General features: G+C 43.9%; 2 protein-coding genes, 1 long non-coding RNA gene and 3 pseudogenes across 3 annotated transcripts; 2 read left to right on the plus strand and 4 right to left on the minus strand.

Moving 5' to 3' along the window:
* On the minus strand, positions 1 to 3,075 carry LOC149394649 (receptor-like protein kinase FERONIA pseudogene; annotated as a pseudogene).
* Positions 3,076 to 3,881: 806 nt separating this feature from the next.
* Positions 3,882 to 6,759, minus strand: LOC149394650 (receptor-like protein kinase FERONIA pseudogene; annotated as a pseudogene).
* A 6,936-nt stretch (positions 6,760 to 13,695) lies between these two features.
* LOC149394651 (uncharacterized) lies at positions 13,696 to 15,673 on the plus strand. Its single transcript, XR_016297053.1, has 3 exons — positions 13,696 to 13,764; positions 14,682 to 14,814; positions 15,490 to 15,673. It is a non-coding gene; the product is annotated as an uncharacterized LOC149394651 (long non-coding RNA).
* Positions 15,674 to 17,095: 1,422 nt separating this feature from the next.
* Positions 17,096 to 18,409, plus strand: LOC149394652 (uncharacterized). The gene is made up of 2 exons (XM_089615268.1): positions 17,096 to 17,147; positions 17,520 to 18,409. Exons 1-2 carry the CDS (start codon positions 17,096 to 17,098, stop codon positions 18,407 to 18,409), a joined length of 942 nt encoding a protein of 313 aa, XP_089471394.1.
* Positions 18,410 to 18,839: 430 nt separating this feature from the next.
* Positions 18,840 to 20,383, minus strand: LOC149394653 (receptor-like protein kinase FERONIA pseudogene; annotated as a pseudogene).
* A 70-nt stretch (positions 20,384 to 20,453) lies between these two features.
* Positions 20,454 to 21,645, minus strand: LOC149394654 (receptor-like protein kinase FERONIA). Its single transcript, XM_089614965.1, has one exon. The coding sequence runs from the start codon at positions 21,596 to 21,598 to the stop codon at positions 20,456 to 20,458; it is 1,143 nt and encodes a 380-aa protein (XP_089471091.1). The 5' UTR covers positions 21,599 to 21,645; the 3' UTR covers positions 20,454 to 20,455.
* Between the last annotated feature and the right edge of the window lie 1,422 nt (positions 21,646 to 23,067).

Genomic DNA, 23,067 nt, shown 5'->3' on the forward strand with positions numbered 1-23,067 from the left:
AGATCTTAGAGTTTAGTGAAGTTTTTCTTCCAGTAAAAAAAAAAAAAATTAATCACTTACCCAAAGTCCCACATTACTCACCTCCCAGCCCCATCCTGCATACACCCTCTCGCTGGTTTTGTTGTAGGCTGCAAGCTTTTATTTTATTCTCCTCATCAGTGCCGGCCCTGGGCTAAGGCGGGCTAGGCCCAGGCCTAGGGCCTTAAATGTGGATGGGCCCCAAAAAATTTACACTTTTTTCCTATTTTTAAGAAAATTTACATTTTTACTCTGAAAATTTACACTTTTGGCCCATTTTTTAAAAAATTTACATTTTTACCCTGAAAATTTAAATTTTTATTAGTATTATAGGGCCCCAAAATATTGAATCGTCTAGAGCCCCCGGTGAGTTTGGGCCGGCCCTGCTCCTCATGCAGCGTTTAGAGCAACCTCCTCGTCGTCTTTAATCTCACTAGAGACTTCCATGAACTCCACCGTTGCTGATTTGTTTTCAATGATGCTGATCTCACTCGCGCCGCTGCTGCATATCTCCGACGTGTTGACACCGTTGCTCTTTCCCATCTGCATGATGAACTCCAATGCCCTCACGACATCCTTCATGGATGGTCGGTCGGCACCGTTGTCGAGCATGCAGCTGATGGCGATCTCACCGTACTTGCTCAGGCACTCCGGCGTGATCTCATCCTCCAAATTGGGGTCCACGATCTTGTCCAGCGTTCCGTTCTGGTAGCATATCTTGAACCAGTTTGCCAGGCTCACATCTGGCTGCCACTCCGTCGTATTGAGGATCGGCGGCCTCCCGCAAAGAACCTCGCACAACACCACCCCAAAAGAGTATACATCGGACTTCTCCGACAACTGTTGATAACGGAAGTACTCGGGGTCTATGTACCCGAAGCTTCCCTTCACTAGGGTGGTGACATGGTTCTTGGACGTTGTGGTGGGTCCGAGCCTGGAGAGCCCGAAGTCCGAGACCTTTGCGACCCACTTGTCGTCTAGCAGGATGTTGGTGCTCTTGACATCGCGGTGGATGATGTCGTGCTTGGCCCCGGCGTGGAGGTAGTGCAGCCCATGGGCGGCGCCGATGCAAATCTCGAGGCGCCGCCGCCATGTCATCCGTGGTTTGTCGGACTTGTAAAGGTGGTCTTGAAGTGTGCCTCGGGACATGTACTCGTAGACGAGGATCATCTCGTTTAGGTAGCTGCAGTATCCGATGAGGGAGACGAGGTGGCGGTGACGGAGGTGGGACAACATCTCGATCTCGGTCTTGAACTCGCGGGCGCCCTGAGAGGATTCGGATTTCAGGCGCTTGATGGCTACCGGGATCGTGCCCTCGTCGATGTGGCCTTTGTAGACGTTGCCGAAGCCACCGACGCCGATGATGAAGGCGTCCTCGAAGTTGTTGGTTGCGGCTTTAATCTCGGATAGAGAGAAGCATCGGCAGAGGTCAGACGGGAGATTCGATGAGCCTCGGGTTTTGGAGGACTTGACGGTTGTTCCGAATGAGATCGGGCCACACCATGTGGGCCACATGAGGAAGAACGCTCCGATTAAAGCGAGTAGAATCACGGCGGAAGCTATTCCAGCGACGATGCCTATCGTTGCTGCTTTTCTGTGGCTTTTCTGGTTCGGGCCGATATTGGGATCTGGATTGATGCCTGCGAGGCTGTGGTTGTTGTCGCTCAGCTTGAAGATCTCGAGGCCGTTGAGAATGGCGTCATTGTAAGCGGAGAAGTGGGGTGGTTTGCTGGCGTGAAGAGCGAGGGTGAGGTTCCGTTTTCCTTCTCCTTCCACAGTGACCACGTAGTCCCTGAAATACGGAACGTACTTCCCTCCCGACCAGTCGATGATGTCGGCTCTCTCCTCGGCAGTCAGGTTGCCTATGTAGATCTGAAACACCCTGTCCTCGGTGGCGTTCATCTCCATGACAATCTCGCAAAAATGAAGCCTAAGCATGTAGCTGAAGCTGGGGTCCACCGTGAACTGCCATGTCAGGTTGTAGCTCTTCGTCAACGACATATCGTCCTGCCACCCCAGCGACCTGGCATTCCTGTAGACGGACTCCGGCGCTGTGTAGTTGGGGATCAAAGAGAAGTTAAGCGGGATGTTTTTTAGTATAGTGGGTGTGACGGTGGATCCTGGGGTTGTCAAGTACGGCCAGTCCGGTACCCACGACCTGAACATTCCGGTGTCATTGTCAGGCGAAATCTCTCTGGCACTCCCGATGTCGAGCCTGTACATCATCTCCAGAGCGGTGGCGGCGCTTCCCAGAAAGTAGCGGTTAGCGGCGCTTCCCAGGAGGTCGGAAGGCATGGATACGACTTCGATCCCATTGATGAAGGCCGTCTTTCCAGGGACCGGAGTGAAACTGATTGTCACAGAAGAGCCATTCACCGGCACGATATACTCCTTCACCACCGGCTCCGTCTCCGCCGGAGGGCCGCCGCTGAAGTTGGATAGGAGGGCGTACCCACCGCCTGTCACAGAGAAAGCCATTGGCGCATTCAGCCTGGCCGCGTAGAAGTGGAGGCGGATGAACTTTGGGCCTGGGCTGACCGCGATCCTGTAGCTGAACTCTGTGGTCGACACCCGAGCGGTCCGGTAAGGCATGTCGACGCTGCGGTCGGTGTCGTCCACTGCAGAGGCCGTCGTCGAAGCGGCGTTCCGACTATCTTGCATAGGAAAGAACTTGGACTTGACATCGCTTTCCCATAATCGGTGGCTTTGGGTACGCCTTGATCCATGGGGCGAACCGCAGTCCAGGGCTATGTTGTCGGGAGGATTGTAAGGCGGTGTCGTCTGTCCAAAGGCCAGGATGATCAGCGCGTGGAGAATGACTTCGGTGAAGAGAAATTTCATTTTCGTCGGAGAATTAGAGATTATAAGAAATGATATCGGCGATTTTTTTTTTGTTTTGTCCAATACAGGAATCATATACGCGACAGTGTTGTAGTGAAGTCTAAGTCGTCTAAGTCAATCAAACATAATTAACGGTTAGACTTTTTATTTATGGTAATCTAGCAACGTAGCCAATTTCAAACGTGGTTACAGCGAGCCCGGCAAGGCCAATGTGAGACATTGTGAGACATTGCCGCGGCTTCCATGGCATATCTAGGGTTTGGTGTGAGAGAGTTATAATCGTGTGAATCTATACTTTCATAATGGAAAAATTATACAAAATAGCAATTTAAAACTGATTGATTAATAAAATAGTCACAAGTTTCGACTTTTCAGCAAAATAATCAAATTTACATTTTCAAATTTTTTTTTTACACTCAAGATTAAAAATTTTGACGATTATAATAAGTAATTTATCACTTTCAAATAAATTAATCTTGGAGTAATTTTTTTTTTTTAAACCAGATTATTGCACATTTTAATCATTTCACTAATTTAAGACAAATCTTGGCTATTTTACAAATCTATAACTTTAAATTAGTTATTTAGTTAAATCACCTTTTTTATAATAACTAGAAACAAAAATTAAAAAATAAAATGCTTTTTATATGACTATTCAACTTCTTTTTTATCGCTCAAAAAAAAAAAACTTATTTTTTATTATTTTTAAGTACTTTTCAACTTTTGATTCCATTTTCTTTGTCAGACTCACACCCTCAATCGGGTGAAAATGATCACGAACCTAATCTTTACCTTACCCTTTTTTTTCATGGTGGTCCTACTAAATTGAAGTAGAATACAAAGAAGATTTGACTAGTCTGCCGTGAGACAAGTTGCGAGAGCGAAGTGGAAATATCCACAGAAAAACAAATATGTTAGGCCCCATGATATTGACCCGCTCCGCGGGCTACTTTAGTCTTGACGCAGACAATATATACATGTATTATATATATAATTGCGGATAAGACTAATCAAAACAAATGATCACAAGTTATACGCATATAATTGGATTGGATTTAAATTCTTAACAGTGAATACAAAGATCATATAATTGAGCAGGGGACAAGTGCTCAACAAACAATAACTCAAATATGAAAACGTATCTATCTATAATATTTATGACGCGTAGACTAACCCACATGGAGGGCTCAAAGCGTAATTAATAATAATCAATGTTTTCCCTAGCTTTTGGGTCGTAGATCTCAGAGAAAACTTTCATGGACTCGCCCGTAGCGGATTCATTCTCGCTGCTGCTGATCCTAGTGACCCCACTGCTCCTTATCTCCGTTGTGTTTTCCCAAAACGTCTCGTCTCGTCGGTATCGTTCTCGTTGACGAATCTGTGATGTTCCCCGACGCCGGAGTATTCATCGTCGGCCCAGTCTTCCCCGCTCTCCTCCTCGTCGTCTTTAATCTCACTAGAGACTTCCATGAACTCCACCGTTGCTGATTTGTTTTCAATGATGCTGATCTCACTCGCGCCACTGCTGCATATCTCCGACGTGTTGACACCGTTGCTCTTTCCCATCTGCATGACGAACTCCAATGCCCTCACGACATCCTTCATGGATGGTCGGTCGGCACCGTTGTCGAGCATGCAGCTGATGGCGATCTCACCGTACTTGCTCAGGCACTCCGGCGTGATCTCATCTTCCAAATTGGGGTCCACGATCTTGTCCAGCGTTCCGTTCTGGTAGCATATCTTGAACCAGTTTGCCAGGCTCACATCTGGCTGCCACTCCGTCGTATTGAGGATCGGCGGCCTCCCACAAAGAACCTCGCACAACACCACACCAAAAGAGTATACATCGGACTTCTCCGATAACTGCTGATAAAGGAAGTACTCGGGGTCTACATACCCGAAGCTTCCCTTCACTTGGGTGGTGACATGGTTCTTGGACATTGTGGTGGGTCCGAGCCTGGAGAGCCCGAAGTCCGAGACCTTTGCGACCCACTTGTCATCTAGCAGGATGTTGGTGCTCTTGACATCGCGGTGGATGATGTCGTGCTTGGCCCCGGCGTGGAGGTAGTGCAGCCCATGGGCGGCGCCGATGCAAATCTCAAGGCGCCGCCGCCATGTCATCCGTGGTTTGTCGGACTTGTAAAGGTGGTCTTGAAGTGTGCCTCGGGACATGTACTCGTAGACGAGGATCATCTCGTTTTGGTAGTTGCAGTATCCAATGAGGGAGACGAGGTGGCGGTGACGGAGGTGGGACAACATCTCGATCTCGGTCTTGAACTCGCGGGCGCCCTGAGAGGATTCGGATTTCAGGCGCTTGATGGCTACCGGGATCGTGCCCTCGTCGATGTGGCCTTTGTAGACGTTGCCGAAGCCACCGACGCCGATGATGAAGGCGTCCTCGAAGTTGTTGGTTGCGGCTTTAATCTCGGATAGAGAGAAGCATCGGCAGAGGTCAGACAGGAGATTTGATGAGCCTCGGGTTTTGGAGGACTTGACGGTTGTTCCGAATGAGATCCGGCCCCACCATGCGGGCCATATGAGGAAGAACGCTCCGATTAAAGCGAGTAGAATCACGGCGGAAGCTATTCCAGCGACGATGCCTATCGTTGCTGCTTTTCTGTGGCTTTTCTGGTTCGGGCCGATATTGGGATCTGGATTGATGCCTGCGAGGTTGTGATTGCTGTCGCTCAGCTTGAAGATCTCGAGGCCGTTGAGAATGGCGTCATTGTAAGTGGAGAAGTGGGGTGGTTTGCTGGCGTGAAGAGCGAGGGTGAGGTTCGGTTTTCCTTCTCCTTCCACAGTGGCCACGTAGTCCCTGAAATACGGAATGTACTTCCCTCCCGACCAGAGGATGATGTCGGCTCCCTCCTCGGCAGTCTGGTTGGCTATGAAGATCTGAAACACCCTGTCGCCGGTGGCGTTCATCTCCATGATAATCTCGCAAAAATGAAGCCTAAGCATGTAGTTGAAGCCGGGGTCCACCGGGAACTCCCATGTCAGGTTGTAGCTCCTTGCCGACGACATACCGTCCTGCCACCCCAGCGACCTGGCATTCCTGTAGACGTCTTTTGGAGCCGTGTAGTTGGGGATCAAAGAGAAGTCAAGCGGGATGTTTTTTAGTATAGTGGGTGTGACGGTGGATCCTGGGGTTGTCAAGTACGGCCAGTCCAGTACCCACGACCTGAACATTCCGGTGTCATTGTCAGGCGAAATCTCTCTGGCACTCCCGATGTCGAGCCTGTACATCATCTCTAGAGCGGTGGCGGCTCTTCCCAGAAAGTGGCGGTTCGCCTCCCCAATCAAGGTGAGTCCCAGGGTAGCAGCGTCAGCAGTGTAGTAGAGGTGGGAAGGCATGGATACGACTTCAATCCCGTTGATGAAGGCCGTCTTTCCAGGGACCGGAGTGAAACTGATTGTCACAGAAGAGCCACTCACCGGCACGATATACTCCTTCACCACCGGCTCCGTCTCCGCCGGAGGGCCGCCGCTGAAGTTGGATAGGAGGGTGTACCCACCGCCTGTCACAGAGAAAGCCATTGACGCATTCAGCCTGGCCGCGTAGAAGTGGAGGCGGATGAACTTCGGGCCCGGGGTGACCGCGATCCAGTAGCTGAACTCTGTGGTCGACACCCGAGCGGTCCGGTAAGGCAAGTCGACGCTGCGGTCGGTGTCGTCCACTGCAGAGGCCATCGTCGAAGCGGCGTTCCGACTATCTTGCATAAAAAAGAACTTGGACTTGGCATCGCTTTCCCATAATCGGTGGCTTTGGGAAAGCCTTGATCCATAGGGCGAACCACAGTCCAGGGCTATGTTGACGGGAGGATTGTAAGGCGATGTCGTCTGTCCAAAGGCCAGGATGATCAGCGCGTGGAGAATGACTGCGGTGAAGAGAAAATTCATTTTCTAAAGAGAATTAGAGATTATAAGAAATGATATCGGCCATTTTTTTTTGTTTTGTCCAATACAGGAATCATATACGCGACAGCGTTGTAGTGAAGTCTAAGTCGTCTAAGTCAATCAAACATAATTAACAGTTAGACTTTTTATTTAGGGTAATCTAGCAACGTATCCAATTTCAAACATGGTTACAGCGAGCCCGGCAAGGCCAATGTGAGACATTGCCGCGGCTTCCATGGCATATCTAGAGTTTGGTGTGAGAGAGTTATAATCGTGTGAATATATACTTTCATAATGGAAAAATTATACAAATAGCAATTTAAAACTGATTGATTAATAAAATAGTCACAAGTTTCAACTTTTCAGCAAAATAATCAAATTTACATTTTCAAATTTTTTTTTACACTCAAGATTAAAATTTTTGACGATTATAATAAGTAATTTATCACTTTCAAATAAATTAATCTTGGAGTAATTTTTTTTTTAAAACCAGATTATTGCACATTTTAACCATTTCACTAATTTAAGACAAATCTTGGCTATTTTACAAATCTATAACTTTAAATTAGTTATTTAGTTAAATCACTCTTTTTATAATAACTCGAAACAAAAATTAAAAAATAAAATGCTTTTTATATGACTAATCGTGTTTTATTTTTTTATAATATAAATCGTAACTTCTCCAATCTTATATTTTGTTCTACAATACGATGGTGTAATTTTGGAAAATTCTATATCGTACGATATGAACCGAACGGTAACGTTTGTTTAGACTTATGATATGAACCGAATGGTAATGTTTGTTTAGACTGACAATATGAAAAAGGTTTTAAGGATTTTAATCCTTGTGTGGTCCTACTAAATTGAAGTAGAATCAAGGTTCGACATCCCGCGGGTTCCGGCCGGGTTCCGGCCGGGTTCCGGTCGGGATCCCCTGAACCGGAGGGGACCGGGACGGGAGTTGCAAAAACCGGTCCCGTGAACCAAACCCGGTCGAACCGGACCGGATCCCCCGGACCGGGTCCCGTTTTTTGTTTAAAAGAGTTGGTCCTCATTCCGGGAAACCCTACTCTCCCGAGGAAGAAATTTTCGCAAACCCTCCCGACCGGATCCCGTTTCTCCTCGTCGTCGTTTGCTCGAATCCCGGCCAAATCCCGCGAATTCTTTCACTTATGGTCTGTGTCCCGCCGGATCCCGCATAGCCGCCGCCGATTTTGTCCAGATCCCGGGGAACCCGAGAGGTATCATCCGAGCTTTTCGTTTTTTAGGTTTTTTTTCAATTTTTCTTATGAATTGATGATTATTATGATGATATTGTTGAATTTTAATTAATTTCGAGATTAGTTGATTATTGTCATGATGAAGTTGAATTAAAAGTTGATTACAATTAATTTGATGATTATTGGAATGGTTATGTTGATTTTTGTCAAATGAATTGATGATTATTGTGATGATATCGTAGAATTTTAATTAATTTCGAGATTATTTGATTATTGTCATGATGATGGTCTTGAAATGTTGAATTAATCTTTCATTAGATTATGAATTGATTATTATTGTTATGAATAAGTTGAATTACTTGGAAGTGTTGATTAAAATGAATTTGATAATTATTGGTTATCTTGAATTGAAATTAATTTGATGATTGTTATGGTGATTTGTGAATATGTGGAATTGAAATGATTATGATTATGAAGTATGGCGTCCGACCCGGCATACAAGTATTGCGAGCCCGTCGAAGGACGACCGAATGCAAGCAAATGCAAATTTTGCGGGTACATCATTAGCGGTGGTGGAATCACTTGTGTGAAAAATCAAAGACAAAAAAGTGTGAAGATGTGCGACCAGGTTCCTCATGAAATACAGGATCGGAAATGCAGAAGTTACTCTACGTACGCTCTCAAAAGAATAAGGAACGTGAGAGTTTGTGTGAGTCGATGCGAGCAGACCTTCACAAAAGTCTAGGGGACTCTGACGAAGAAATAGACAAAGGTCCCAGTGAATCTTCGGGGTCCTCTGATCCAAGAAGATCGCACTCTGGGATCAAGAGTTTGGCCAAAGCTGTCGACCGATTCTTCATTCACGACTGAAGAGACACTCAAGACACTCCACGTATACATATGTCCTACGATTATCACTTTCGTACGTGGTTCAACACATATTATAGTGGTACCAGTATAACATGATGCTGGATGATCAACCACGTCGCAGATCTAGGCGACGCAGATTTCAACCCCCGAGACACTCCACTTATAATTAGTGTATTTTATTGTACGTGTTGTAGTAATTTTATACTCTACTTATGGTATTTTTTTGTTTAAGAACTCAGTTTATGTTTGGTATAAACCTTTGTTTGATTTGAAGTATGAACTATGAAAACTATTTTTATTAGTGTGAAATATTTGTCTGAATCCCCCTCGGGTTCCAACATTTTTTGTCGGGTTCCTCTCCGGTAAACGGGTTCCTACCGGTAACGGTTTCCTTTTTTTTCCTGAATCCTCCTCGGTTTCCTCTTCGGTAAGCGGTATCCCCAAAATTGAGGTACCAGTACGATAACGGTAACGATATGGCGATCCTTGAGTAGAATACAAAGAAGATTTGAATAGTCTGCCGTGAGACAAGTTGCGAGAGTGAAGAGGAAATATCCACAGCAAAACAAATATGTTAGGCCCCATGATATTTACCCGTTCCGCGGGCTACTTTAGTCTTGACGTAGACAATATGTACTATATATATACATGTATTATATATATAATCGCGGGTAAGACTAATCAAAACAAATGATCACAAGTTATACGTATATAATTGGATTGGATTTAAATTCTTAACAGTGAATACAAAGATCATATAATTGAGCAGGGGACAAGTGCTCAACCAATTAATTAATATCCATATGGTACTCAAATATGAAAACGTATCTATCTATAATATTTATGACGCGTAGACTAACCCACATGGAGGGCTGAAAGCGTAATTAATAATGATAAATGTTTTCACCTAGTTTTTGGGTCGTAGATCTCAGATAAAACTTTCATGGACTCGCCCGTAGCGGATTCATTCTCGCTGCTACTGATCTTAGTGACCCCACTGCTCCTTATCTCGGTTGTGTTTTCTCAAAACGTCGTCGTCTCATCGATATCGTTCCCGTTGACCAATCTGTGATGCTCTCCGGCGCCGTAGTATTCATCGTCGGCCCAGTCCCCGCCTTCCTCCGCCTTCTGCTGTAGCTGCATGGCGAACTCCATCGACCACACAACGTCGTTCATCGACGGCCGGTCGGAACCGTTGTCGCTCATGCAGCTCACGGCGATCTCTCCGTACTTCTTCAATTCGCCAAGTTAATATCCGGCCTCCGCTCCGCTGTGCGAAGGATGGGGGGCCGTTCACAGAGGACTTCACATAGGACGACACCGAAGGAGTAGACGTCGGACTTCTCGGTAAGCTGTTGGAGCCGGTAATACTCTGGATCTAAGTACCCGAAGCTGCCCTTCACGACGGTGCTGACATTGTTGGGTTATTTTAATCTAGGCTTGGTCATATTTGTTACTTTTAATTTTGTTAAATTCCTTTTTATTATTAGAACGTGTGTTGTGTGCTGAAATAGTGGATGTGTTAGTGTGTTAGTGAGTCTTTAATAGATCCTAATTTATCTCCTAGATTAGTGGTAAGGTATACATAGTGGGTTAGTGGGTAACGTACTTAATTTCTTTTCTATATATATGTAGGGAGTCCGAGCAAAATAACAAAGTCAAACGTTGTAATTGTCAAAATAACCAACTTTTGGTTTATTTTTAATGTGTAGTCAATATACCACATTAACAGTAAAAAAAATACAAATTTGTCCTTCATTTAAATAATATCAAATCAAAATATTTGGAAGATTCCCGCGTCCAAAAAAGAAAGAAATGAAATTGGAATCGCGTGAATAAATGCCAACTAAAACAGATTCACCGTGATAAATGCATATCTAACAAATCCACCGTGATAAATGCTTATCTTTCAAAAAAAAAAATCTTCAGAAATTAACATATACAAATTAATATACGTATATAAACCTAAATAAACAGAAATTAATATACGTATATAAACCTAAATCTTCAGAAATTAACATATACAAACTAATATACATATACAAATTATTTTCCGTTTTTTCTGTTTATTTAGGTTTATATACGTATATTAATTTGTATTTGTATATTAATACGTATATTAATTAACAGATATTAACAGAAATTAACAGGATTGAAATCGTGCCATACATGAATCAATGAGTGAAAAATCTACAATCAAAGCTCTAATTTATACAAATTAATATACGTATATAAACAAGGTAATGAATGGATTTACTGTGGAATTTTCAGTCTTTCGATTACCAAATTTTCAGTCTTTCGATTACCAAATTTTCAGTCTTTCGATTACCTTAGCAATGCCAAGATTCGTTCCCAAATTTACAAAATCACAAGACTAAACAAAGTCAACGGCCATATTTATTCCAATCCAACCTACACTACTACAAATATAGTTTTCTGATGCGCATGAGTCGCACCTAAAAGTCGCATCTAAATGACTTTCTGGTGCGACTAGTCGCATCAGATTGTCAACCAGAAGTCCAAAAACTTTCGCTAAATTTTTTTTTCTTTTGAGTATCAGGTGCGACAAAGTCGCACCTGATTGTTAAAAAAACTTTCAGGTGCGACAAAGTCGCACCTGATTGTTAAAATTTTTTAAGCGGGCCAATTCTCCCCCTCATTTTTTCATTCAGTTTTAAAATGAGAAATAAATAAAAAAGAAAAGAAATGAAACGGGAAAGAGAAAGAGAAGAAAGAAGAGAGAAAGGGAAAGAGAGAGAGGGAGCCGAGAAGAGACGTCGCCGGGAGCTCCACCGCGCGCGCGTCCCAGCCGAGCAGAGCGCCACCGCCGCGAGCTCGCCGTGGCCGCCGTGACCCATCCTCCACCGCGCGCTTCAGGCCGAGAGAAGAAGAAGAGGAAGGAGTGGCGGCGAGGAATTTTGGCGGCGGCGGAGTTGAGATCTCGCGGAGGCGCAAGGCAACCGTGGGGAAGAAGAGGGCGACAAGTATCTCCGACCGAGACTCAAAATGAACAAAGGTACAACCACGAACCCAATTTCTAGGGTTTCAGATTTAAAGATTTGGGGCTTTTGTGAAATCCGGTTTAAATCTCTCGTTTATGTCTGAATTTTGCTCGTTGGGTTGTTTGAGTTTTGGATTCGATGATGATTCTTAGTTATGGATTAAATTGGTTGTTGGAATTTTCTCTCATTGCCTCTGTGTTGAACAGCCTTTGTAAATCGACGTGGACAGACCTGTATGACCTGAGTTCTTATTTTTGGATATTTTTCATGGATAGTAGACTGTATGAGCTTTCTAAAATGACCAAGAACATGTAAATCCATTGAGTATTGAATGAGTTATGAATTTCCAAAGTTTGTGTTTCGCAGCAGTAAAACGGGATTTCCAGAATTGTAACAGCGAATTACGGGCTGTTTTTGAGATAGCTATTCTTGTCGTATATATGCTTGTAATATCTCGTTAGAAAGCTACATGAGTCTACTTTCATTTGCCGCTAGAATCAATCAATTTCAAGTTTTGTAGCTCGAGTTGTGATGGCTTAAGCGCTAGTGGGTCAGGCTGTCGGGAATTCTTTTGACTTGGCTGAAATGAGTTTGTGATTTTGCTGTGATTCATTGGCCGTGACACTTGTTTTGGCTATGTGATTCATTTTGACTGTTTGTGATGTTGAAATTATAGGAGTGACCTTGTTCGATTTGAATCGGTTTTGGGACGTGAATATGAGAAGGTTTTGGCCTTGATTCGGACCTCGCCGTGCGCTCAGCCCCGGCCCCGCTGCCTCCGAGTCCCAGCCACCGAGCCGCTGTGTAGCGACTCGAAGTTTTAAGATTAATCTTGTAAATTAAGTTAATCAAAGGACGAGAAAATTATGTAAATTAATTTTCTAAGAATTATTTCCAGTATTTTTGGATTTGAAATATATTAAGGTAAAGAGAAATCTCGGAATAAAATAAAGGATTTATCGAGTTCGTTTCATATAATAAATTATTTTCCGATGAGATATTCCGGAATTTAATTTAAAAAGATAAATTCTCAAGGACGAGAATTATTTCCGAGAAACCTTAAATATATTTGAATTAATCGAGAACGAACGAGAAAATTCTCGGTTTGAAACATATAATTAAAAGTGCCATCGGTTACGGACTTAATTATATAATTAGGCGATGAAGGATATAATTGTAACAATTTTCAGGACCTATTTGAAGAGAATTTATAAAGAAGGGCTGAGTTGTAATTCTCGAAGATATGCTCTCTTGGTCTTATCTCTTGCCTTATCTTCATCCACTCATTTTATGCCACGTCAACATTACCACTTACCTTAAGGAATCATCTTCTTCATTTGTGATTATCTCTTGGCCGACCAAAGAAGCCACCAGACCAGGAAAAAAAAAACGAGAAAAAAAGAAAAGAACGGGGAAGAAGAAGAAAGAAGAAAATCGGGAGAGAAAAAGAAGTAACCGAGAGAGAGAGAGGGATCGGGAGATCAGAGACTGAGAAAGAGAGAAACGATGAGATAGAGAGTGAGATACATTGGGCGGGAGGAAGAAGAGACCAGCGAGGAGATCAGAGCTCGCGCTCTCCGTGGTTGCGCGCGCCGTGGGTCAGCCGAGAGAAAGAGATTCTCGCCGGAGGTTTGTCCTTATTTTGAGGGTATTTCGAAATCAAAGTTTGGGGCTTTTCTTTTCATGGTTGTGGTCGGATTTTTGGAAAAGAAGAAGAGGCAGAAAGGTCACAATCATTTAAGGTAATTTCGAAATTCTTCTTCATCTTTTGCCCGAAATTGAAGAACAATTTCTAGGATGAACTGAAATTTGAAATTCGAATTTTTGGGGGTTTTGTTCGTTCACAGTTTCCGGCCGAATTGCTCGAGGAAGAGACAGAGGGCGAGAACCTCGCCGGTGTTCGTCAATACCCGGAGGTAAGGGAAACCTCATATCTCCCTTAGGTCATAAAATTTGGAATTTCAATTTCGGAAATTTGGGTGCGAGTGGTCCGATCGATGTTAGGTTTTGCTGCGTGTTGGTTTCAAACTTCTGGATGGTTAGGTTTCTAATTTTTGAGTTTGAGTTTCAGAAATTTTAGGGGTCGAGTGTTTCATCGAGGTATTGGACAAATGTTAGTGATTCTGAATTAATGGATTATCTCGTGTCACAGGTTCGGAGTTGATGCTTCCACGCGGAAGCATTGGACTCGTTGTGATATGGAGATTATAAGTAAATGACTAATTTATATGTTCCGGGTCGAGTTTATTATCGAGATGTCTGGAAATTTCTTTGGGTTGTATTTGGATTTAATTTTTGAGCTAAGGAAATTTCTTTGGGTTGTATTTGGATTTAATTTTTGAGCTAAGTGAGAATTTGAGAATTACTGTGAGAACTCAGAATTGACACTCGTTGAACTCAGATACGTAATAATTCAAAAGTTGGTTATGTTGTACGACGATATTAATTCCCGAATTGTTGTTGAACGGGTTTTGTTGGATTTCAAGAAATTAAGCAGAAATGTATTTGAGACTTGTTTATGAGTTTTTGGATTAAAACTCGACATTAGTTTGATGTTTGATTTCTCGGTTTTCGTTATAGAAATGAGATTAGATTCGTTCAAAGGAGAACGAACTTGCTTATTAGAATTATTTCTCGGTTTTGAGATTTATCGTAGTTTCTCGTTCGAGTTTACACGTTCTCGTATCGTTTGAAGCTTTGTTCCGAGGACTTGGTTTCCTTATAATTGGATATGTCTTTGGGTTCTACGATTATTAAATCGTACGTTTGAGTTTGAGTATTGTGGACTACTCATAGGATTCTGATTCAGGATCGGTTTGATTTACAGTGATAGGACTCAAGACTGAAAGTCGTTTAGAGGGTTCACGGAGTAAGTGAACGTCTGGATTCTCGGTTTTAGTGAACGTTCGGGTTCACAAGACGAGCGAACGTCTCGTGGAAGAGCGACATAGACGCTTACTCTCGAGGTAGGTTATTATAACCCTTATCTCCTGATTTTATGGTTTGGCCTCAAGTATATATTATTTTCGAAATGAAAATGGTTGTGAACGTGCCACGAAACCTAAACCGTTCTTAGAAAATGTGGCGGAACTTCATCTCAGGATATCTGATCATGAAGTTGAGAATATTTTCGATATTATACATATATCCCGTATTTGCGAAATAAAAGGTTTTGTATATCCTGATAGAGCCGGGAACGTATATATATGAAGCGGATAGTGCAGTCGTATATATATAAGGGTGTGGAGAGTGCACCATTCTGATCAGAGGACTGTCACGAGTTATGTTGACAGGGGCTCAGGAAATAGTATAAGTTTAAATGGGCGTAGATGCACATTTAAATTCAATTGCATTTCTTGCATTTACATTTCTAGCATCAGCATTCCGTCATTTACATTTCTGTCATTTACATTCATGCAATTTACATTCCTGCAAGTTATACTTGTGCGTGTATGGTGATTTACACGTATAAGACTATTATTATACTTGTACGTGTATGGTGATTTACGCGGGACAAGAATATTATTATTATAAAGTAAGTATTATTTTCGAAAATCTTTTTTTAAAAATCAAACCATTATTATAGTACCTACTGAGCCTCAGGCTCACCCCTATTTCCCTCAAATTTTTCTTATAATCAGGATGTGAGAAGGAGAAGGGTTAGGAAGACCTCGGAGTTAAGTGTGGTCGAGAGTTGGAAGGTTTTCGCTGGATAGTCTATCAAGTGTCGAAGGTTGGTTTTATTTTTTCGTTTTCTTTCTTTTATCTTTGGACTTGTAAAGTAAATAACTGAGTATGCACCGTGGGTTAGTTTTGTAAAGTTTATTAGTGTTTCACTTTATACAATAATCACACCCCACCTTTCCCGGGGCGTGACACGCTGTCCCCGAGTCCCCGGCCGGCCGTCCTAGGTTAGTGTATATATTAGTTTTTTTTATATAATCATATATTAGTTAGTTAGCTAGGTTAGTTATGTAAGTTAATATATGTTAATAATTGTAAATGTTAATTAGATAGTTAGTAATTTAATTTTGATTAGTTTTTTTAATTTAATTTTGATTAGTTTATGTTAATTGTAATTGTAATTGTAATTGTAATTGTAATTAATTTGATAACATGTTAATGTTTTGTAATATGTTTAGGTTAGTGTTTCTATTAAATTATTTATATAATTATTAGTTTAGGTTAAAATTAGTTTAGGTTAAAATTAGTTTAGGTTAAAATTAAGTTTAGGTTATAATAATGTGATTAGTACTTTAGGTTAAAATTAAGTTTAGGTTATTTGTATGATTAGTTTTAATAATGATTAGTTTAGGTAATAATGGTTCTTCAAATTTTAGTTTTAATATGCTGATTATATATTGTAATATATAATCAGCATATTAATTTTTTTTTTAAAAGATGAAGAGCATCAGGTGCGACTAGTCGCACCTGATAACATAAGACTTTCAGGTGCGACTAGTCGCACCTGATAGTCAAGAGGACTATCAGGTGCGGACTTTCGGGTGCGACTTTGTCGCATCTAAAGTCGCACCTGAAAGTACTTTCAGGTGCGACTTTTGCACTTTCAGGTGCGAAAAAAGTCGCACCTGATGCTATATTTTGTACTAGTGCTACAAATCTACTGATCCAATTCTAGATTCCTGAACATCACAGCTCAACCCAATCTAAATAAAAACACTAAGACCAACACACACACACAAAAAAAAAAATCATTTCCATTCCTGGTAGATTCAGGCACTGAACTTCCTTGAACAACTCTTGGACCACCATTAATAAAACAGGAAGAAGAAAATAGAGTGGGACCTGGTCGAAGAGGCCTCGCTTGGCAGTGTGGGCCCAGACCTGGAGGCTGGAGAGAGCTACGCCTCCGGTGACAGCGGACGCTAAGATGTCCGAGACGACGGCGTTTTCGGCCAGCATCGCGGCGGAGGATGATGACGTCGGACTCCGGCGAGGACGCGGAAGATGATTCCGGTTGAGTGGATGGTCACGGTGGTGAAGGAGAGAGAGTAATGAAGAAGATGAAGGCAATCGATCTCCACCGCCTGAGTCTGGAACTCGACGCCGATCGTGGCCTTGGCGTTGGGGTCGAACTCGTTCCGCGCGAACCTCGACAACAGGTTCGACTTCCCAACCGCCGAGTCGCCGATCAGCACGATCTTGAACACGTACTCCTCTTGCTCCGACGACTCTTCTTCCCCTCCTCTGCCCATCTTTTGATTCTATTCCCTAAATATCACGTTTATGTCTATATTTGTAATACAAGCTCACCACTGCGTAATTGGAGGGGTTTTGCGTATGTGAATGTAATTATTATTAACATAATATCTTGGCAATCAAATCATAAATATGTTGGCAATTAATTTTGATTTTCTTTAATTATATTTTTTATTTAAAAAAATTAAAAAGGGCAAAATTGGAAGCAAAAATATTGGCTTAAACGCCACGTCAGCGAAATTGGCTATTTCTCAAAATAAATGTAAACGTTGGCTAATATGCAATCTCAACGTTTGAATTTGGCTAATCCGTCTAATTTTTCATATATGTAAGGTACTCTACTTTGTAATGGCAATCCAGAATGGAATAAGAAAAGTTCTCCAGACTTTATATTTTTCTCTAAGTTTATCTTTTCTCGTTCAATTTCTCTATTTTTGATGTATTGATTCAGGGACCATATCCAACAAGTGGTATCAGAGCGCCAGGATGCCGAAGCAAATGCCGTCGCCGAGCCGGGTCGTCGCAGATGTAGCGATGCAAAAGGGCGGGAGAGAGCGAGTCATGACGCTTCAATATCCGTTGCTCACACGGAGCAACTGCGGTGCATGGTCGATCAAGATGCGGGTCAACTTGCAAGCTCAAGGTGTGTGGAATGCTATCGAGCATGATGAAGTTGACGAACAAACGGATAGATTGGCTCTCGCCGCCATCTATCAAGGAGTCCCGGAAGATTTACTCCTAACTTTGGCGGAGAAAGACTCGGCCAAGGAAGCGTGGGAGATGCTCAAGACGATGCACATGGGCGCGGAGCGCGTCAAGGAGGCGAAGGTGCAAACCTTGAAGAGTGAATTCGAGGTGCTTCGCATGAGAGATGGCGAGTCGGTGGATGACTTTGCCATGAGGTTGACGGCGATTGTCAACGGCATCCGAGCATTGGGTGACGAAGTAGAAGAGGTCTACGTCGTCAAGAAACTTCTCCGGGCCGTCCCGCCAAACTTTTTGCAGATCGTGACGTCGATCGAGCAATTTGGCGATTTCAAGACCATGACCATGGAAGAGATGATAGGTCGTCTCAAGGTTCACGAAGAGAAGTTTCGTGGCTACAACGAGAAGGAAGACGGAAATTTGCTTCTCACACACTCGGAGTGGGTGTCGCGGATGAAGAGGAGTGGTGGAAATGGCGGTGATAGCCGTGGCCGAGGTCGCGATAAAAGCAAGATTAAGTGCTTTAATTGCGATGTGTACGGTCACTATGCGTCGGAGTGTCAAAAACCCCGCCGTGATCGAGATGAGGTGGCGAACCTCATTTACGAAGCCGATGAAGAGCCGGCGCTTTTGTAGTCGATGTACAAGAAGAAGACTCTTGCCGTTGATCTAGATGGTAGTATCGAAGTCTATATTAGGGGGGAATTTGTTGGGTTATTTTAATCTAGACTTGGTCATATTTTGTTAGTTTTAATTTTGTTAAATTCCTTTTTATTATTAGAACGTGTGTTGTGTGCTGAAATAGTGGATGTGTTAGTGTGTTAGTGAGTCTTTAATAGATCCTAATTTATCTCCTAGATTAGTGGTAAGGTATACATAGTGGGTTAGTGGGTAACGTACTTAATTTCTTTTCTATATATATGTAAGGTACTCTACTTTGTAATGGCAATCCAGAATGGAATAAGAAAAGTTCTCCAGATTTTATATTTTTCTCTAAGTTTATCTTTTCTCGTTCAATTTCTCTATTTTTGATGTATTGATTCAGGGACCATATCCAACAGACATGGCCCTTCGAGGTTGTTGTGGGGCCCGCCTTGGAGAGGCCGAAATCGGAGACCTTGGCGACCCAGGCATCGTCGAGGAGGATGTTGGTGGTCTTGACGTCACGGTGGATGACGTTGTGCTTGGCACCCGCGTGGAGGTAGTGGAGCCCGCGGGCGGCGCCGATGCATGTGTCGAGGCGGCGGCGCCACGTCAGCGGGGGGTCGTCGGACTTGTAGAGGTGGTCGCGGAGGGTGCCGCGAGACATGTAGAGGAACATTCTTTGTTTACTTATTTCTAGTCTGCTCTCCTCTATTCTATATTATTTTTGTATATGTTTAATGAAAGAAGCACGATAAAACATCACTGCATGTTTCTGATGGACAGAGAATTCGGATTCTCCTCATGCAGGGTTTAGAGCAACCTCCTCGTCGTCTTTAATCTCACTAGAGACTTCCATGAACTCCACCGTTGCTGATTTGTTTTCAATGATGCTGATCTCACTCGCGCCACTGCTGCATATCTCCGACGTGTTGACACCGTTGCCCTTTCCCATCTGCATGATGAACTCCAATGCCCTCACGACATCCTTCATGGACGGTCGGTCGGCGCCGTTGTCGAGCATGCAGCTGACGGCGATCTCACCGTACTTGCTCAGGCACTCCGGCGCGATCTCATCTTCCAAATTGGGGTCCACGATCTTGTCCAGCGTTCCGTTCCGGTTGCATATCTTGAACCAGTTTGCCAGGCTCACATCTGGCTGCCACTCCGTCGTATTGAGGATCGGCGGCCTCCCGCAAAGAACCTCGCACAACACCACCCCAAAAGAGTACACATCGGGGTCTATATATCCGAAGCTTCCCTTCACTTGGGTGGTGACATGGTTCTTGGACATTGTGGTGGGTCCGAGCCTGGAGAGCCCGAAGTCCGAGACCTTTGATACCCACTTGCCATCTAGCAGGATGTTGGTGCTCTTGACATCGCGGTGGATGATGTCGTGCTTGGCCCCGGCGTGGAGGTAGTGCAGCCCATGGGCGGCGCCGATGCAAATCTCGAGGCGCCGCCGCCATGTCATCCGTGGTTTGTCGGACTTGTAAAGGTGGTCTTGGAGTGTGCCTCGGGACATGTACTCGTAGACGAGGATCATCTCGTTTTGGTAGCTGCAGTATCCAATGAGGGAGACGAGGTGGCGGTGACGGAGGTGGGACAACATCTCGATCTCGGTCTTGAACTCGCGGGCGCCCTGAGAGGATTCGGATTTCAGGCGCTTGACGGCTACCGGGATCGTGCCCTCGTCGATGTGGCCTTTGTAGACGTTGCCGAAGCCGCCGACGCCGATGATGAAGGCGTCCTCGAAGTTGTTGGTTGCGGCTTTAATCTCGGATAGAGAGAAGCATCGGCAGAGGTCAGACGGGAGATTCGATGAGCCTCGGGTTTTGGAGGACTTGACGGTTGTTCCGAATGAGATCGGGCCACACCATGTGGGCCACATGAGGAAGAACGCTCCGATTAAAGCGAGTAGAATCACGGCGGAAGCTATTCCAGCGACGATGCCTATCGTTGCTGCTTTTCTGTGGCTTTTCTGGTTCGGGCCGATATTGGGATCTGGATTGATGCCTGCGAGGCTGTGGTTGTTGTCGCTCAGCCGTTGAGAATGGCGTCATTGTAAGTGGAGAAGTAGGGTGGTTTGCTGGCGTGAAGAGCGAGGGTGAGGTTCTGTTTTCCTTCTCCTTCCACAGTGGCCACGTAGTCCCTGAAATACGGAAGGTACTTCCCTCCCGACCAGAGGATGATGTCGGCTCCCTCCTCGGCAGTCTGGTTGGCTATGAAGATCTGAAACACCCTGTCGCCGGTGGCGTTCATCTCCATGACAATCTCGCAAAAATGAAGCCTAAGCATGTAGTTGAAGCCGGGGTCCACCGGGAACTCCCATGTCAGGTTGTAGCTCCTTGCCGACGACATACCGTCCTGCCACCCCAGCGACCTGGCATTCCTGTAGACGTCTTCTGGAGCCGTGTAGTTATAAATCAAAGAGAAGTCAAGCGGGATGTTTTTTAGTATAGTGGGTGTGACGGTGGATCCTGGGGTTGTCAAGTACGGCCAGTCTAGTACCCACGACCTGAACATTCCGGTGTCATTGTCAGGCGAAATCTCTCTGGCACTCCCGATGTCGAGCCTGTACATCATCTCCAGAGCGGTGGCGGCGCTTCCCAGAAAGTAGTAGAGGTCGGAAGGCATGGATACGACTTCGATCCCGTTGATGAAGGCCGTCTTTCCAGGGACCGGAGTGAAACTGATTGTCACAGAAGAGCCATTCACCGGCACGACATACTCCTTCACCACCGGCTCCGTCTCCGCCGGAGGGCCGCCGCTGAAGTTGGATAGGAGGGCGTACCCACCGCCTGTCACAGAGAAAGCCATTGACGCATTCAGCCTGGCCGCGTAGAAGTGGAGGCGGATGAACTTCGGGCCCGGGGTGACCGCGATCCAGTAGCTGAACTCTGTGGTCGACACCCGAGCGGTCCGGTAAGGCATGTCGACGCTGCGGTCGGTGTCGTCCACTGCAGAGGCCGTCGTCGAAGCGGCGTTCCGACTATCTTGCATAGGAAAGAACTTGGACTTGGCATCGCTTTCCCATAATCGGTGGCTTCGGGTAAGCCTTGATCCAAGGGGCGAACCGCAGTCCAGGGCTATGTTGTCGGGAGGATTGTAAGGCGGTGGCGTCTGTCCAAAGGCCAGGATGATCAGCGCGTGGAGAATGACTGCGGTGAAGAGAAAATTCATTTTCGTCGGAGAATAGGAGATTATAAGAAATGATATCGGCGATTTTTTTTTTTGTCCAATACAGGAATCATATACGCGACAGTGTTGTAGTGAAGTCTAAGTCGTCTAAGTCAATCAAACATAATTAACGGTTAGACTTTTTTTTATTTATGGTAATCTAGCAACGTAGTCAATTTCAAACGTGGTTACAGCGAGCCCGGCAAGGCCAATGTGAGACATTGTGAGACATTGCCGCGGCTTCCATGGCATATCTAGGGTTTGGTGTGAGAGAGTTATAATCGTGTGAATATATACTTTCATAATGGAAAAATTATACAAAATAGCAATTTAAAACTGATTGATTAATAAAATAGTCACAAGTTTCAACTTTTCAGCAAAATAATCAAATTTACATTTTCAAATTTTTTTTTTTACACTCAAGATTAAAATTTTTGACGATTATAATAAGTAATTTATCACTTTTAAATAAATTAATCTTGGAGTAATTTTTTTTTTGAAACCAGATTATTGCACATTTTAATCATTTCACTAATTTAAGACAAATCTTGGCTATTTTACAAATCTATAACTTTAAATTAGTTATTTAGTTAAATCACCTTTTTTATAATAACTAGAAACAAAAATTAAAAAATAAAATGCTTTTTATATGACTAATCGTGTTTTATTTTTTATAATATCTCCAGATGGTATAACAATGTTACCGAATGGATATCATTGGATTTAAATTCTTAACAGTGAATACAAAGATCATATAATTGAGCAGGGGACAAGTGCTCAACCAATTAATTAATATCCATATGGTACACAAACAATAACTCAAATATGAAAACGTATCTATCTATAATATTTATGACGCGTAGACTAACCCACATGGAGGGCTCAAAGCGTAATTAATAATGATCAATGTTTTCACCTAGCTTTTGGGTCGTAGATCTCAGAGAAAACTTTCATGGACTCGCCCGTAGCGGATTCATTCTCGCTGCTACTGATCTTAGTGACCCCACTGCTCCTTATCTCGGTTGTGTTTTCCCAAAACGTAGTCGTCTCATCGGTATCGTTCCCGTTGACCAATCTGTGATGCTCTCCGGCGCCGTAGTATTCATCGTCGGCCCAGTATTCCCCGCCTTCCTCCGCCTTCTGCTGTAGCTGCATGGCGAACTCCAGCGACCACACGACGTCGTTCATCGACGGCCGGTCGGAACCGTTGTTGCTCATGCAGCTCACGGCGATCTCTCCGTACTTCTTCAAACACTCCGGCGAGATTTTCCCGGCGATGTTTGGGTCAACGATCTCTCTTAGTGTTAGTGCTAAGTAAAGAAACGACTTGTAGTTTCTTTACTCCTTTGTAGTTTCGTGTCGTTTAGCTCTAGTTCTAGTAATTGTCGTTTATGTACCTCATAGAACGATAGCTATAAATACTGATCCATGTGTACGGCATTCATTATCAATGAGATCTTTGTTACTCATTT

The sequence above is a fragment of the Urtica dioica genome, chromosome 5 (genome assembly GCF_054948205.1).
Source record: "Urtica dioica subsp. dioica isolate 48M chromosome 5, U.dioica_male_clone48M_v1_H2, whole genome shotgun sequence".
Classification (NCBI taxonomy): Eukaryota; Viridiplantae; Streptophyta; class Magnoliopsida; order Rosales; family Urticaceae; genus Urtica; species Urtica dioica.

Coding starts and splice junctions, on each gene's coding strand:
- LOC149394652 (XM_089615268.1), top strand. CDS start 17,096: ATGTCTATATTTGTAATACAAGCTCACCACTGCGTAATTGGAGGGGTT. Junction 17,148..17,519: donor CGTAATTGGAGGGGTTTTGC/GTATGTGAATGT, acceptor GTATTGATTCAG/GGACCATATCCAACAAGTGG.
- LOC149394654 (XM_089614965.1), bottom strand. CDS start 21,598: ATGAATTTTCTCTTCACCGCAGTCATTCTCCACGCGCTGATCATCCTG.